This window comes from Desmodus rotundus, chromosome 8 (assembly GCF_022682495.2).
Source record: "Desmodus rotundus isolate HL8 chromosome 8, HLdesRot8A.1, whole genome shotgun sequence".
NCBI lineage: Eukaryota > Metazoa > Chordata > Mammalia > Chiroptera > Phyllostomidae > Desmodus > Desmodus rotundus.
This window is the reverse complement of record NC_071394.1, coordinates 24,155,601-24,169,534: the sequence shown is the minus strand read 5'-3', so window position 1 is coordinate 24,169,534 and position 13,934 is coordinate 24,155,601. Positions and strand designations below refer to the sequence as shown.

The 13,934-nt window shown below is 42.6% G+C and overlaps 1 protein-coding gene across 2 annotated transcripts in view; it reads right to left on the bottom strand.

Annotated features, from left to right (window-relative positions):
* LRP12 (LDL receptor related protein 12) overlaps positions 1-13,464 on the bottom strand; it is a 63,937-nt gene extending 50,473 nt beyond the window's left edge. The window contains exon 1 of one of the 2 annotated variants that reach the window (XM_053929845.1): positions 13,036-13,464. In XM_053929845.1, the coding sequence (XP_053785820.1) occupies positions 13,036-13,114 (79 nt within the window). In that variant the 5' untranslated portion in view covers positions 13,115-13,464. The remainder of the gene's footprint in view (positions 1-13,035) is intronic. The other variant, XM_024572237.4, reaches the window with a different exon arrangement.
* Positions 13,465-13,934: the final 470 nt, after the last annotated feature.

The window sequence follows — 13,934 nt, the reverse complement described above, 5'->3', positions numbered from 1 at the left end:
ATATATCATTACCAACTTGTCACAGACTATTCCATAAATACAAAAACAGTTCAACATTAGGTATCACAGAACTGTAATTGACTCCATTCATGGATAAATGAATTCATTTATTCAATCAATACTGTCTGGCATTATGTTAGGTATGTTTCACTTATATAACTCGAACCCTCGTAAACACCTTATGATTGTCTTGGAAAGGAAAAAAAATTATGTGACAAATTTCAACACCCATTCTCAAAAACCGATTAATATAGGAATCTAAGGAATAGCGCGATTTGATTAATAATACCATAAAGCTGTATCAAATATCACTTAGAATTTTTTGAAAAGAAAAGGGACAGGAAACCATTAAATTAAGATAACCACTATCAACAATTGCAGAGTACGGACCTTATGTGGGTCTTAATCCAAAGTTCCGAAAAATTCATGTTTAATGACCACCAGGCCGATGACAACTAGGAATTGTTAATTTTTTGAATGTGATAATGGTATTGGGCTTAACTTGTTTTTTTTTTTTTAAGCTCACATTTTAGGGATACACACCGAAATATAAGTATATTAGATGTCTGGGATTTGCTTCAAAATCATTTGTGATTAGGGAGGGGATGGAAGTCTAGATAAAACTAGGCTGGCTGGATAATGATCAGTTTTTGAAGCTGGATGTTGGGGACATCAGGTTAATTACACTAGTTTCCTTATTTTTGAAAATGTTTGAAATTTTCCAAAGTACAACATTTTAAAAATGTTTTTGATTATCAAATACATAGAAAAATATCAAAGAAGGACAAAAACGGAAAGCAAACCAATAGAGAATCTAAATTATCAGAAAACCTTCTAAGGATATCATTTTTGAACACTGCTCTTTTTTTAAAAGAAGTTTTATTACTTCTAGTTGAAATATACATACAAAAATGTACAAATTGAAAGTTTACAGTTCCACAAGTTATGACCAAAAAAACACTGTATCTGTGTAAACTATCACTTAGGTCAAGAAACAGAATATAACCATCAGCCCCAAAGCTATCCTGGTACCCCTCTCGATCACTACTCCACCTAGCCCCCTCCAACAGATTACTCGTCTCCTGTACTCTCACTTCTTACACTGTAATCACACAGCACCTGTAATTTAGTGTCTGACTTCATCTGGTCAACATGGGAAACTCACCCACGCTATCTATACCAGTAGTTCGTTCATTTGTTTGTTTTTCCATTACTGTGTAGCCAGTTATTCTCAAAGTGTGGTCAGTGGACTCCAAGATCCTTTCAGAGTTCAACAGAACACAGAAAGTTCACTGATACCATTTCAGATTTCATGTTAGAACTAAATTTTTTAAAGTTCTAGTACAGCATCAAAGAATATTCACTTATCTGAAAAAGCTATTGAAATACGTTCTCCTTTACAATTATGTATCTCTGTGAAGCCAGACTTTCTTCCTATACTTCAACCAAAATGTTACAAGAGACCGACTTCAGAAGCAGGGAAAAGAAACCATCTGTCTTCTATTAAGCCAGACATTACAGTAACTTGAAAAAACGTATAGCAATACTACTGTTCTAATTTTTTTTTGTTTTGAAAAATATGTAGTCATTTGTCATTTAACATAATTAATGTATGTAACTTATGGTCATAGGCAATGGGTTTATTAGGTCATTTTAATTATTTCATAATTCTTCAATTTTAATATCTAATAAAAAACATACATCTGCCATATTTAAAAAAAAAAGCATTCTTTGAATTCCTCAATTATTGTGGGGTCCCAAGAACCAAAAGTTTGAGAACTACTTCTTAAGCGAATACACCAAAATTAATCCAGCCATTCTATTGCTGATGTACATATGGGCTGTTTCTGGTCTGGAACTGTAACAAATAAGGATGCTGTGAATATTATTGTACCTGTCTTTCGGTGTACATTATGTTCCCACTTCTGAGTTTATACCTAGGAGTAGAACTGCTACATCACAGGGCATGTTTAATTCAGTTTTAATAGACACTATTTTCCAAAGTGGCTATTAAGCATTTGAAATGTGGTTAGTCTAATTAAAATGGGCTATAAGAATAAAATTTACACTGGATTCTGAAGACTTGGTATGAAAAATTATTTTCTATTGATTACATGTCAAAATGATATGAGATATACTGGGTTAAATATATTAACATTAATGTCACCAGTTTCTTTTTCTTTTTAATGTGGTTACTAGAAAATTTTTATATATAACTTACATTTGAGACTCGTGTTATAGTATGCTTTCCAAGACCCCCGGTGGATGCCTGGAACTGTGTATATTACCCAACTCTATATATACAACACTATGTGTTTTTCCTATACGTGCATGCCTTCTCACTTAGAGGAAGAACTTTAGATTCTCTTTGATATACCTGAATTGCCAGCATCACTCCTCTTGCGCTTGGGGCCCTTACCAAGTAAAATAAGAGTTACCTGAACACAAGCACAGTGACACTGCAACAATTACTCTGAAAACCAAGATGGCTACTAAGTGACTAATGGGTGAGTAGCATATACAATGTAGATATGCTGGACTAAGGGGTGATGATTCATGTCCTGGGCAGGATGGAGCAGAAGAGCGGGAGATTTTGTTATGTTACTTAGACTGGTGCACAACTTAAAACTTTTGAATTGTTTATTTCTGGAATATTTTACTTAAGTGTCAAACCATGGCTAGCCACAGGTAGCTGAACCTGCAGAAGGGAAACTGTGGAAAAGGGGGGCGGGGGGCTACTATATATACCTACTGGACAGCACTGCTCCACAGGGAAACAGAAGTAAAACAGGCCAATGCCAATACTGCATTTAAGAACAGTCTGAGATGCTTATGAGAAGGGCACCCAGTTTTGAGGAACCAGGAAAGACCTCCCAAAGGAGGTAACATATAGAGAAAAGCTGAAGAATAGGCAGGAGTTAACCTAGTAAAGAAAGTGGTGGAGGAAGGAAGATGAAGCCAGGCAGAGAATACAGTGTGTGCAAAGGCCAGGAGACAAGAGAAATGTGTTCAGTGTGGCAGGGACATCATAAAAGGGATGGGAGTGGTGGGTAAAGAGAGTGTAAGAGACAAGAAAGGTAAAAACTAGGCAGATCGTGAAGGGCTTTGTAAGTTATTCTTGTATTTTAAGAATAGCAAACTATTGTTGGGTTTTAAGCAAGAAAGTTACATAATCGTATCTGTACTTTAGAAAAATCACTCTGGTGGCTGCTACATGAGATGTGATTGAATCAGGACAAGACTAGGCAGAGTCAAGGGTAGGTGGGGGCGGTAACAATAATGTAGACAAAAAATAATGGACCTCTATGAGAAATAAACAGCAGTAGAGATGTAAACCTTAAGCAAAATCACTACTTTCAAAGTTTCAGTTTCTAATAATACCTCCTTCACAGAGTTATGTCAACTCAATTTGGGATGCAGTGAATACGGAACTTTATTCAGTGCAAACAGCTCAATTGTGATACAGCATGGCTGTGGGAGGGACCTGGGCCCAGCGCCCACTCTGCGTAGATAGCTCTTGTTCTTTTCCGGGCTGGTCTGCTTTGCTCTGCTCCAGGGAGACATTTTCATTGTTTCTGCTCGAGCTGGGGAAACACTGTCATGGGTGGAAAGGGAAAGTCCGCTCTCAGACCCAGAGAGGAGCTGACTTATATAGATAGAAGTCTCCCTGGGTCCCTGATTGGTCTGTCCTCATACAAATGAGGACTCCAAATTCTTGCAGTTTGATTGGTCCAAAAGGCACTGTTGTCCTGATTGGTCGGAATGGAGCCGCTCTGACTGGTCCGTGAAGAAGCTGATGGGGCATATAGCTATGCAGCTCCCACTGGATGGGTAAAGCCTAGGTCCTATGGATTGAAGCTGGATTCCAGGAAACTTTTGTAAGGGATGGCTCAGACAGCAGAAACACAGTGCAGGCTTCCCCCTGAAGTACAGTTTGCATGGCTGCTGGGCTGTTTTTGTTTGTTTGTTTAAATTTGAGCCCAGGTAGCCATCAGGAACCCTTTTTAGTAGGCATCTTCTTTCTCAGGGTCCACAATTACTTTGACGATTTAAGCAAGACAATTTTTTGTAAAGGAGTTCTGTATTCTAATTCTTGGTGAAGGGTTTTAGTGTCCCTGGAACAGGCAATTATAATTTTAAGACACTGAATTCTATTTCAGAATATACCAGATACAAAGATTCATCTTTTCTTTAATTTACAAACTTAAAATCTAAAAGTTGCCTTAACAATCAATAGAGGCAGATGAGAAAGGATTACTTTCTCTACCTTATATTTGAAAGATAAATTCCAACCACTAAACATCTTACTATGCTCCAATTAATCTCAATATTAAAAGATTGGCACCATTTCCCATTTCTCTAAAAACGGAAATGTAAGTAAATTAAAGGTAGGTATCAAGTTACTCTCATTCAATGGTAAGAAAATGAGTATAAAACAATGTAACTTAACAATAATCCACAGCCTTCTGACAAACTAAAACAATGTAACATCTTTACCAAACTAATAGCAGGGCAGTGAGTTACCAAATACTTCAGAGAAAACTAGAAAACTGTCTGTCAGCTTCATTTCTTTTAAAGTTTCAGGACCTTCTAAAGTTACATCTTCTGTAAATAAACTATACAATCCTGGGCAAAGGTTAAAGGTCACTTTATTTTTCTAACATTTCTGAAATTCTCTAATCTACCAATGCATTTTTGACTCTTCTAAGACATAAAGCAATCTTTAATTGATCACTTAGTATAAGTCATTGAACGTGGGCAAAAAGTCCTTAAAATCCATCCCCCTCCCCTTTATTGCCTGCCTGAAAGACTCTTAAAATACTGTAGAAGTTAGGTTCCGTACTTATTTCACTGACATAAATAACAGTCCTTAGAACTGAGTTCTCCATAGAAAGCTTAAATCTCTCTCCTGTAAGTTAAGTCCTCACCCTTCTTGTCCTCTGTTGCACAACTACTCACCACAGCATAGTACCCCTTCTTGCACTGACTGTTCTGAGGTTTCTCGCTAGATTATGCAATAGAAGCTTAACTTCCTAAGGGTCTGAGCTGTTCTACTGAACTGGAAACAGAAATCAGCCTCAATCTCTCATCCCTTCTCTTCGCTGTTACCTGATGATCTCAAGTCTGATTATTTAGAGACATCTCCATCTTTCTACCTCCAAACCTACAGGCCTAAGTACACTTGCACCAGTATCTTCTCCCTTCCTTCTTGTGACAAGAGAGAAAGTACTCCTTTCTTCCCTACCAAAAGGACAATCCACACTCTTCTATTTCCACTACTATTACGTAGGTCCAAGCTTCTGTGTCTTTCACCTGGAATATAGTGCAAACCTAATCATCCCATCTCTACTCGTGCCTACTTCATAACAACCCTCCCCACAGTGGTAAAAGTGACCGTTTCCAAAACAGAAGTCAAATTATGCTACTTAAACGTCTTTAATAATTACACTTAAAATAAATGGAAACTCTTTACCTTGGTTTTCCAAGATCTGAGTTCCTGCCTAAGAGTCCCTATTTACCTGTCACTCTCCCTGTGACCACGGTGCTCTAGCTACAATGATTTTATTCATCTACCTGCCACACACCAGCTCTTTCACAACACCTCTCTGGTCGTTCTGGGTCTTTCACGTGTTCTTCCCATGTGCAAGCCTCTCTCATCCCAACTGTAACATGGGTAGCTATCCTTTAGGTCTCATACATGTCTCCTCAACAAGCAAGCCTTCCTCTAATTACTCTGTGTCTATATTCACTGTGTCTTGACCCTTGTTTCTTTTAGAGAGCTTACTACAACTTATTCCCTAGACTGCAAACCCTGTGAGGGCAGAACTAGGTCTATCAGGTTCCTGTGCCTTACAAAGTGCCAGACATAAGAGCTCAATGAGCATTTGCTAAATAAATGAACGAGGGAAGAGACAGGCAGGATTAGGTTGCAATTTTGGCTCTACTACTTCCTAGTGGTTTATTCTTAACTAAGTCATGGCTTCTCTGACCTTCAATTTTCTCTTCTATAAAAAAGAAACAAATACCTTATATAGGATAGCTAAGTGAGACCTAGTGAAGATGAACTGGCAATGATTAAAGACCAAGCACAGTATCTGAACTGAATCTGTTGTTATAAACTTAATTTAATAAATGTCAGTTTCCCTCTCTTCTTTCTATAGCTTAAACAGTAAGAATTCCCTAAGCTAATTTAGTATTGAAACTAAACATCTATGCAGATGGATATATATATGTATATATGGATATATACACACATATATACATATATACACACATATGGCATCTACTTAAAAAGGCAGATCACATGCATCTGAACAGATAGCTTGGTAATTTGTATTTGCAGGATCTAATCCTACACCTTAGAAAATGGGAATAAGTGGTATACATATACATCTTCCTAACCACCCTCCCCAAAACAGTAGTAGGGCAGGGTGATGAGGAGAAAAAGAGGAGAAACAGGATGGAAAGGTGACCTCAGAAACTGGAGATCATTAAATCAACTTCAATTCCTAAGTTTAGAACAACCTTCATTTACCTATAAAGACATGCAGCAAAAACAAGATTAACACTCATTCTAAACTTCCGGGACTTCTGGTCAAGATGGCAGCATAAGCAGACATGGCTTGCCTCTTCCTACAACCACATCAAAATTACAACTAAAATACAGAACCACCGTCATTCAGAACCATCAGAAATCGAGTTTAATGGAAGTCTAACAACTCCAGAATTAAAGAAACCACATCCATCCAGACTGGTAGGAGGGGCACAGATGTGGAATGGGCTGGTGGTCCCTCACCCACATGTGGTGGATAAAAATTTGGGAGGGATGTCTCAGGAGTGAGGAGTCCCAGATCCATATCAGGAACCCCTGCCCAGGAAGATAAGTCCCCATAGCTTCTGGCTGCAAAAACCAATGGGGATTGAGTTTATGGAAGAAACTGCTGGAGCCCCACGCAGTTCCTCTTAACCCACGCACGCTCTTACCTGCTCAGACTCATTCCCTCGAGCTTCAGCACTGGGGTAGCAGCTTGAAAGGCACCAGTGGTATAAAGGGAGGAACTGAAGTTTCTGGCATCAAGGAGAGCAGAGGCTGTTGTCCCTTTTCTAAACCTTTCCCCCAACAGAGCTGGCAAGCTGGTGCCATATCTGACACTCCCATCAACCTGGCTAACACTGTGAACCGCGTTGGAGATTCCCAGAGACTCTGCCCCACTAAACTTACTGGCTTATCCAAGCTGCTTTTCCATATGAATGGTTGGTCTTAGTTCATGATTCACAACTTCGAAATCCTATCCTGCACAGTGGATCGTCCACAGACAGCAAAGGTTGATGGTGGGTGGTCACAGCCCATCCTTGCAGCTGACTGGCCTGGGTAAATCCCTCCTATTGATCTGCCAACAGCAGCCAAAGCGCAACTACAAAAGGAGGGTGCACTCACCCCACACAAAGGGTGCCCTTCAAGTAACCAGCTTGGGTGACAGGGGAGGCTGTGCCACTGGACCCTACAGGACACCTACTACATTAAGCCACACTACCAAGACACAGAGTCAAGGCAGCTCTAACTAATACACTGAAACAAACATGGGGAGGCTGACGAAACATGGCTAAAATGAAAAAACAGACCAAAGCTCCAGAAAAAGAGCTAAATGAAATGGAGATAAGCAATCTATCAGATGTAGAGTTCAAAACACTGGTTATAAGGATGCTCAAGGAACTTAGTGAGGACCTCAGGAGCACAAAAATGATCCAATCAGAAATGAAGGATACACTACTTGAAATAAGAACAATTTACAAGGAAACAATAGTAGAATGGATGAACCAGAGAACCAAATCAATGATTTGGAACATAAGGAAGCAAAAAACAGCCAATCAGAATAAGAAGAAGAAAAAATCCCCCAAAATGATGATAGTATAAGCAGCCTCTGGGACAACTTCAAGATGTCCAACATTTGCCTAATGGGGGTGTCAGAAGGAGAAGAGAAAGAGCAAGAAATTGGAAAGCTATCTGAAAAAAATAATGAAAGAAAACTTCCTTAATTTGGTGAAGGAAATCGACATGCAAGTCCAGGAAGCACAGAGAGTCTCAAACACGATGGATGCAAAGAGGCCCACTCCAAGACACATCATAATTAAAATGCCAAAGGTTAAAAATAAAGAGAGAATAATAGAAGCAGCAAGAGAAAAGCAGTTAGTTATCTACAAGGGAGTTCCCATAAGACCGTTAGCTGATTTCTCAAAAGAAACTTTGCAGGCTAAAGGGATTGGGAAAAAATATTCAAAGTCATGAAATGCTGGGACCTACGGCCAAGATTGCTCTACCCAGCAAAGCTATCATTTAGGATCAAAGGGCAGATAAAGAGCTTCCCAGACAAGAAATAACTAAAGGAATTCATCATCACCAAATATTATTATATGAAATGTTAAAGGAACTTATTTAAGAAAAGACTAAAATTATGAATAAAATGGCAAAAAATACGCATCTATCAACCATTGAATCTAAAAAAGAAACTCAGCAAACGAGAAGAATAGAGACGGAATCATGGATACAGAGAGTGTTTGATGGTTGCCAGATGTGAGGGGAGTGGGGAAGGATTGGTGAAGAGGTGAGGGGATTAAGAAATGCAAATAGGTAGGTACAGAATAGCCATGGGGTGTAAAGTACAGCAGAGGAAATGGAGAAGCCAAAGAACTTACAGGCATGATCCATGGACATGAACAATGGTGGTGGGATTGCTGAGGGAGTGGGGAATGTTGAGTGAAGTGGGGGCAAAAAGGAAAAAAAATCAGGACAACTATAATAGTATAATCAATAAAACATAATTAAAAAATTTAAAAAATGAAGAAATAAAATTCTGAAATAAAAACATTTTCTGATTGTTTAAATTTATGTTTCATCTATATTAAATGTTTACCTCCTTTTTAAACCTTTTATTCATTAAATTGTAATAGCATTGATAAAATGTAAGAAAAAACAACCAACTCCAACCACAAAAACATTTCAAATTAAAAACACAAAAAGTTCTCATTGTTCCCTTATTTTCTTGATAAGCTTTAAATTTTCTAACCACAAAAGTCAGTCTTTTCTTTCCAAACATTTTCTATAACTAAAGGTAACTTTCAGCATGACATCAGTTTTATGCTTTTTTCAAGAGATTTTACTTTCTATGAACCATCTAAACCATTTTCCATACCTCGTTCAAGCCTCTTCCATACTTTTCCTGGAACATAGTTATCCCTCTGAAAGTGGTCACGTACTACTTTCTGCCTGATACCCACCCAGAATTCTGTGAAATGTGCTGCATACCTTCACGTTCTCCCCGGGCTCGGGATATAACTTAGATTATAAACCCCAGGAAGAGTTTACGTTGAGCAATTAATTCAGTTTTATTCAACATATTTTATGTAATTGAGCTTGACTTGTTTAGAAGAAACTGGAATCTGGTTTAGACTTTTTTCTCACGCTCCAGTTGTTTCTACTGTCTTTCTAAAATTGGAACTTTCAGTCTATCCTTAAACTGAAAATTTATAAAATGCTACTGAATGGTGCATAAAATTCATGGGAAAAATTTACTCATTAGATATAAAATGTGAGAGTTAAAAAGAGTATCTTATGCTACGTAGGTAGCATCTACTGTAAAATAGTACTGTGTACAGGAAAGACCTTCGACTATAATAAGCTGAAATCCAGTTTAAAGAAGATTTTATCACAGGTCAGCCAGTATACGCCAGGAAGAGTTCTGACTGGTACCAAATGTTCTGGCAGCAAGTAACCAAAACTAACCTTCTCTAAGGTTATTGTAAAGGACACACAAATACAACAAACATTTTAAATTACATTTAAATCTTCATGAAGGGCAATCTTTTCAAATTACAATTATGGATTATAATCTACTAGTGGGTCCAAAAATAATTTAATCAGCCCAAACCAGCAAGGGAAGAAAGGAAGAGAGAGAGGTTAAACAGAATATGAAATGTAAGGGGGCATCACAGGTAGTAAGGATCAGTATTATTTCACAAACTTTGTTTGCTATACTGTGAGTAACATAATACACACTTAGGAGGGGTTGTGTAAAAAAAGAAAAGTTAGAATACACTGATGTGGGAGACCAACAGAACTGGAAAAGGATAAAGCAATGAAACTGTTAATTACCAAATCACTGCTCTATCAAATAACAGCTTTTGTTGACGAGGAGACAGTTTTAGAAACCTCCTTCCATCTATTAAAGCCAGACACCCCTATGTGCATTATGAAGAAGCACCTTCTCCTTGTACAGCAGGCCTGAAACAATGCCCAGCAAAGCTCACGGTTGACCCCACTAATGCCATTATCCTCCAAACTTCCAAATCAATCTTTACTTTCTACTAATTATCAGGAACAATCAAAGTAGCAGCTCCTGGAAGATAATTACTGGTCCTTGAACAATTACTTCTAGAGAACATGAACAGTATTCCCTATCACAATTCAGAGTTTCAAATAAGGCTTTGGTGTTCAGAAAAGTAACTTGGAGTATAATAGTCACATTATACCACTAAAATGGTCGCATGTAATAGTCACATAGTCCATTAAAATGGCCATGTGAAGAGACTAAACACCAAAATAAAGATTTTAAAAAGAGGATATATGAAATGTTTCAAAGATTCAAGGTACAATTTGGAGCCATTTAATACTGTAGGTAATAGATAAGAGTCACTCTGGAGAGCTAGTTAATTGGAACTGCCTAAATACTGACCAATGAACCTGCTTTTCTTCACTGGGTCTATGTTAAGAGTAACTCTGTAACACTTGGTTGTTTTAACAGAGCTCTCTAATTATGTTTGAAGCCACTTAAAAAAACAGTTGATGTATAAGGGACAGTATCATACATTACAGCTATTTTAAGGGGATGGATATTTCTCAGCATGAATCCACTACTCATTACAGCTAGTGCATATTCAAGTTAAGCCTCACTACTATTATGGAAGCACCCCTCCCCCACACTATTGTTCTCCATATAAACCCACATATGGTGGGAGAGACAGAAGAGGACAAAAACCGCAGCTATAAAGAGCATTTCCCCAGTTGCAGGGTAAAGGGTTCCTTTAATCTCTGCTCACAGTTTAATGTTCTGCCTGGCTCACTACCTCTTTTTTTCTTATACTTTGAAACTTGTTGTGGCTTGAGACATCAACCCCTGGCAAGATCACTTGCTAGTTTTATAATTTGGTCCCACATTGTTGGAAAAAGAAGTTTCAATCTTTGCCTCCTAACAATTCCTCCCTAAGCACAAATTCCAAAACCATAAATCTTTGATAAGCACTTACCAGAAAGTTGTTTTGTTTACAAACACAAAAGAATGTACTGAGACAAATTATGGGGCTCATAGCCTCTTATTCGTAGAGACAAGAAGACTTTTAGTTCAAACACTAATGCCATAGGTTTTAATGAGAGAAGAGCAAAAGAACCCATTTACTTATCCAGTCTGATCAGATGTCACTAAAATTCAAGTCTGATTACAGCAGAGGATAAAGCTGGACACTCCTAATCACCTTAGATTAAAGAGCCTTCTCCCTTTCTTCTCTCTCCTGGGCCATTAGGATACCCAGAGCAGAAATGTACTCACCTTCAGGCTAGAAGAAACAACCTAACAGCTTATTGATTTCTCTGGTGTAGACCCAAACCCACAAGTCATCAGGCAAGTAGGGATCGCAGCCACTAGAGGCAACTGACAAAAGTCGTGCACTGGGTTTTCTGGCCACGCCATTGGCAATTATCACATCAAATGTGGGCCAAACCTGGCCCCTCACCAAACAAACGAAAATAATAATATATTAATCAGCAATACATTCTGAATCACACCCCAAAACTATTTCTCGACTGTCAGTTAATTTCATAGTTCATTAAATTCTTCATGTGTAATTTCCCGGGTTTTAAAAAGTTACCATCCCATTTAATCCCGGAGGTAAAATGCTTTGAAAGGAGTTAATACTTGCCCATGAATCACATGTTGACCAAACTCGATCGCCACCACCACTGGTGTTGTGTTTGTGGCAAGTGACTTAGCTTTTTTACAAGTAAAATTTAACCGTGGAAGGGCAGCTTCTGGTTATTTCCTTCTGAAGAAATCAAAGCACCACTCCTAAAGTCAAGGTTACGCCGCCTTGTGAAACACCGGCCAGGGTGTTTGATAAACTAAGAACGGTCAGTAGTAGCACTTGTCTCGCACACGATGCATGTTCTTTCCAATCAGTTCCTTAGCTCTCGCTCGGACCCCAGTGAAACGAAATCCACAGCTTAGTTCCCACGCACCGTCGTCGGCGTTCCCTTAACCTCCGAGGGACACACCGTGAACAACGCGACCCACAGACTGGGGGAAAGCCACAGGGGCAACGTCGCGGGCAGTGCTGGATGAGATGACAAATGAACTAGCAGTCGGCGCAGACACGTCTGCCCCGAGAGGGACAAACCGAGGTGCGGCTGGAAACTCTGCTCCGGCCTCCGCCCGCGCGGTGCTCGGGGGGCAGGAACGCGACCCTGCGCGCCCGGAGCGGCGGAGCCTCGGCCCCCAGGTGCGGAGACGCGAAGAAAGCGGGGGGCTGCTTTTCCAGGGGGAGGGGGAGCCGCAGCGGGAATTTCACCGGGAGAGAACTTCCTCACCCCCAGAGCCGGTCGGGGGCTGGCAGGACCGTCCCGCGGCGGCACGGGCGGCTTCCCCTTCCCTCCCACAGTCACACGTCGTCGTGCGGGGGGGGTGTGCAAGGGGCCCCTCCAGCCCAGGTCGGGAAGTCCGCCGGCCACCCCCGCTCCGCCGCGGCTCCCCCGGCCGGACGCCGAGCTCCTCTCCAACACCCCGAGGGTCTGGCGGGGCGCGAGAGCACGGAAGCATCTCCGCGCCGGGCCCCCGCTCCGCTGCATCCAACCCCCGTCCGCGTCTTTGTCCCGCCGGCACCCAGGGTCTCTCCCCGGTTCTCCCGCGAAACCTCTGCCCAGGAGGCCTCGGGGCCCAGGGTCGCCCCAGCTTTGTTCGGGCAGCGGGGCGCGGAGACGCGGACACTTACCGTACACGCCGGCGAGGAAAAGCAAGACCAACGCAGACCTCCAGCGCGGGGACTCTTTTGTGCTCCAGCGACGGGCCATAACCACGGCAGATGGAGGGAGCGAGGAGATGGAGGAGGAGGAGGAAAAAGAGGAGGAGGAGCCGGGGCCAGACGCCGCCGCCGCCGCCGCCGCCGAGCCCCCGGCTGCTCCCTGCGCTCTCCGCGGCGGCGGGAGGAGGAGGGGAGGGGCCGCCGCCCGCGCGCGCCGCCCCCTCCCTCCGCCACGCTCCCGCTCCCTCCGCGGGCGGCGCGAGAAGCCTGCGCCGGGCTGCCCTCCCCGGGGCGGACCGAGAAGGCGCTCGCGGGCGCGAGGCGAGGGAGCGGCCGCCGCGCGACGCAGGCCTGCGGCGGCACAGGCCGGCCGGCGCCGCCACCCGCCAGACAGGACGCGAGCCGGCGGCCGCGCTCATCCGTGCGCTCGGCAATCCCCTGGCCCGCCTGCCTCGGTCCCCTGGCCCCCACGCGCTCCGCCAGACTTCCCGAGTCTGGAGCCGGCTTCCCCGCGGCGGGGGCCGGAGGAGCCAGGCAGTGCCAATCGATCAGCGAGCGCGCGAACCCCGGCCGCGGGGTCCCCCCGGGACCCGGAGCGAGGGCCCGCTGCGGCGCTCCGCCGCAGTCCCGGGCCTCCGCGCTGCCCTGCCGGGGGGTGTGAGGGCGAGCTGGGAGGCTGAGGAGCGCTGCGTCCGAGGGGAGAGTGGGGGACGGGAGGCTGGAAACTTGAGAGTTCCTCTTTGCTACCCTTACATTCCTCCGCTCGAGCCCGGGGTGGGCGCACGCGGGGTAGTACGGCCCACCGGGCGGCAGGTCGGCGTGGACGCCCGCTGGGGAGTTCGGGCTGCACACCCACGCTCCAGGTGCGG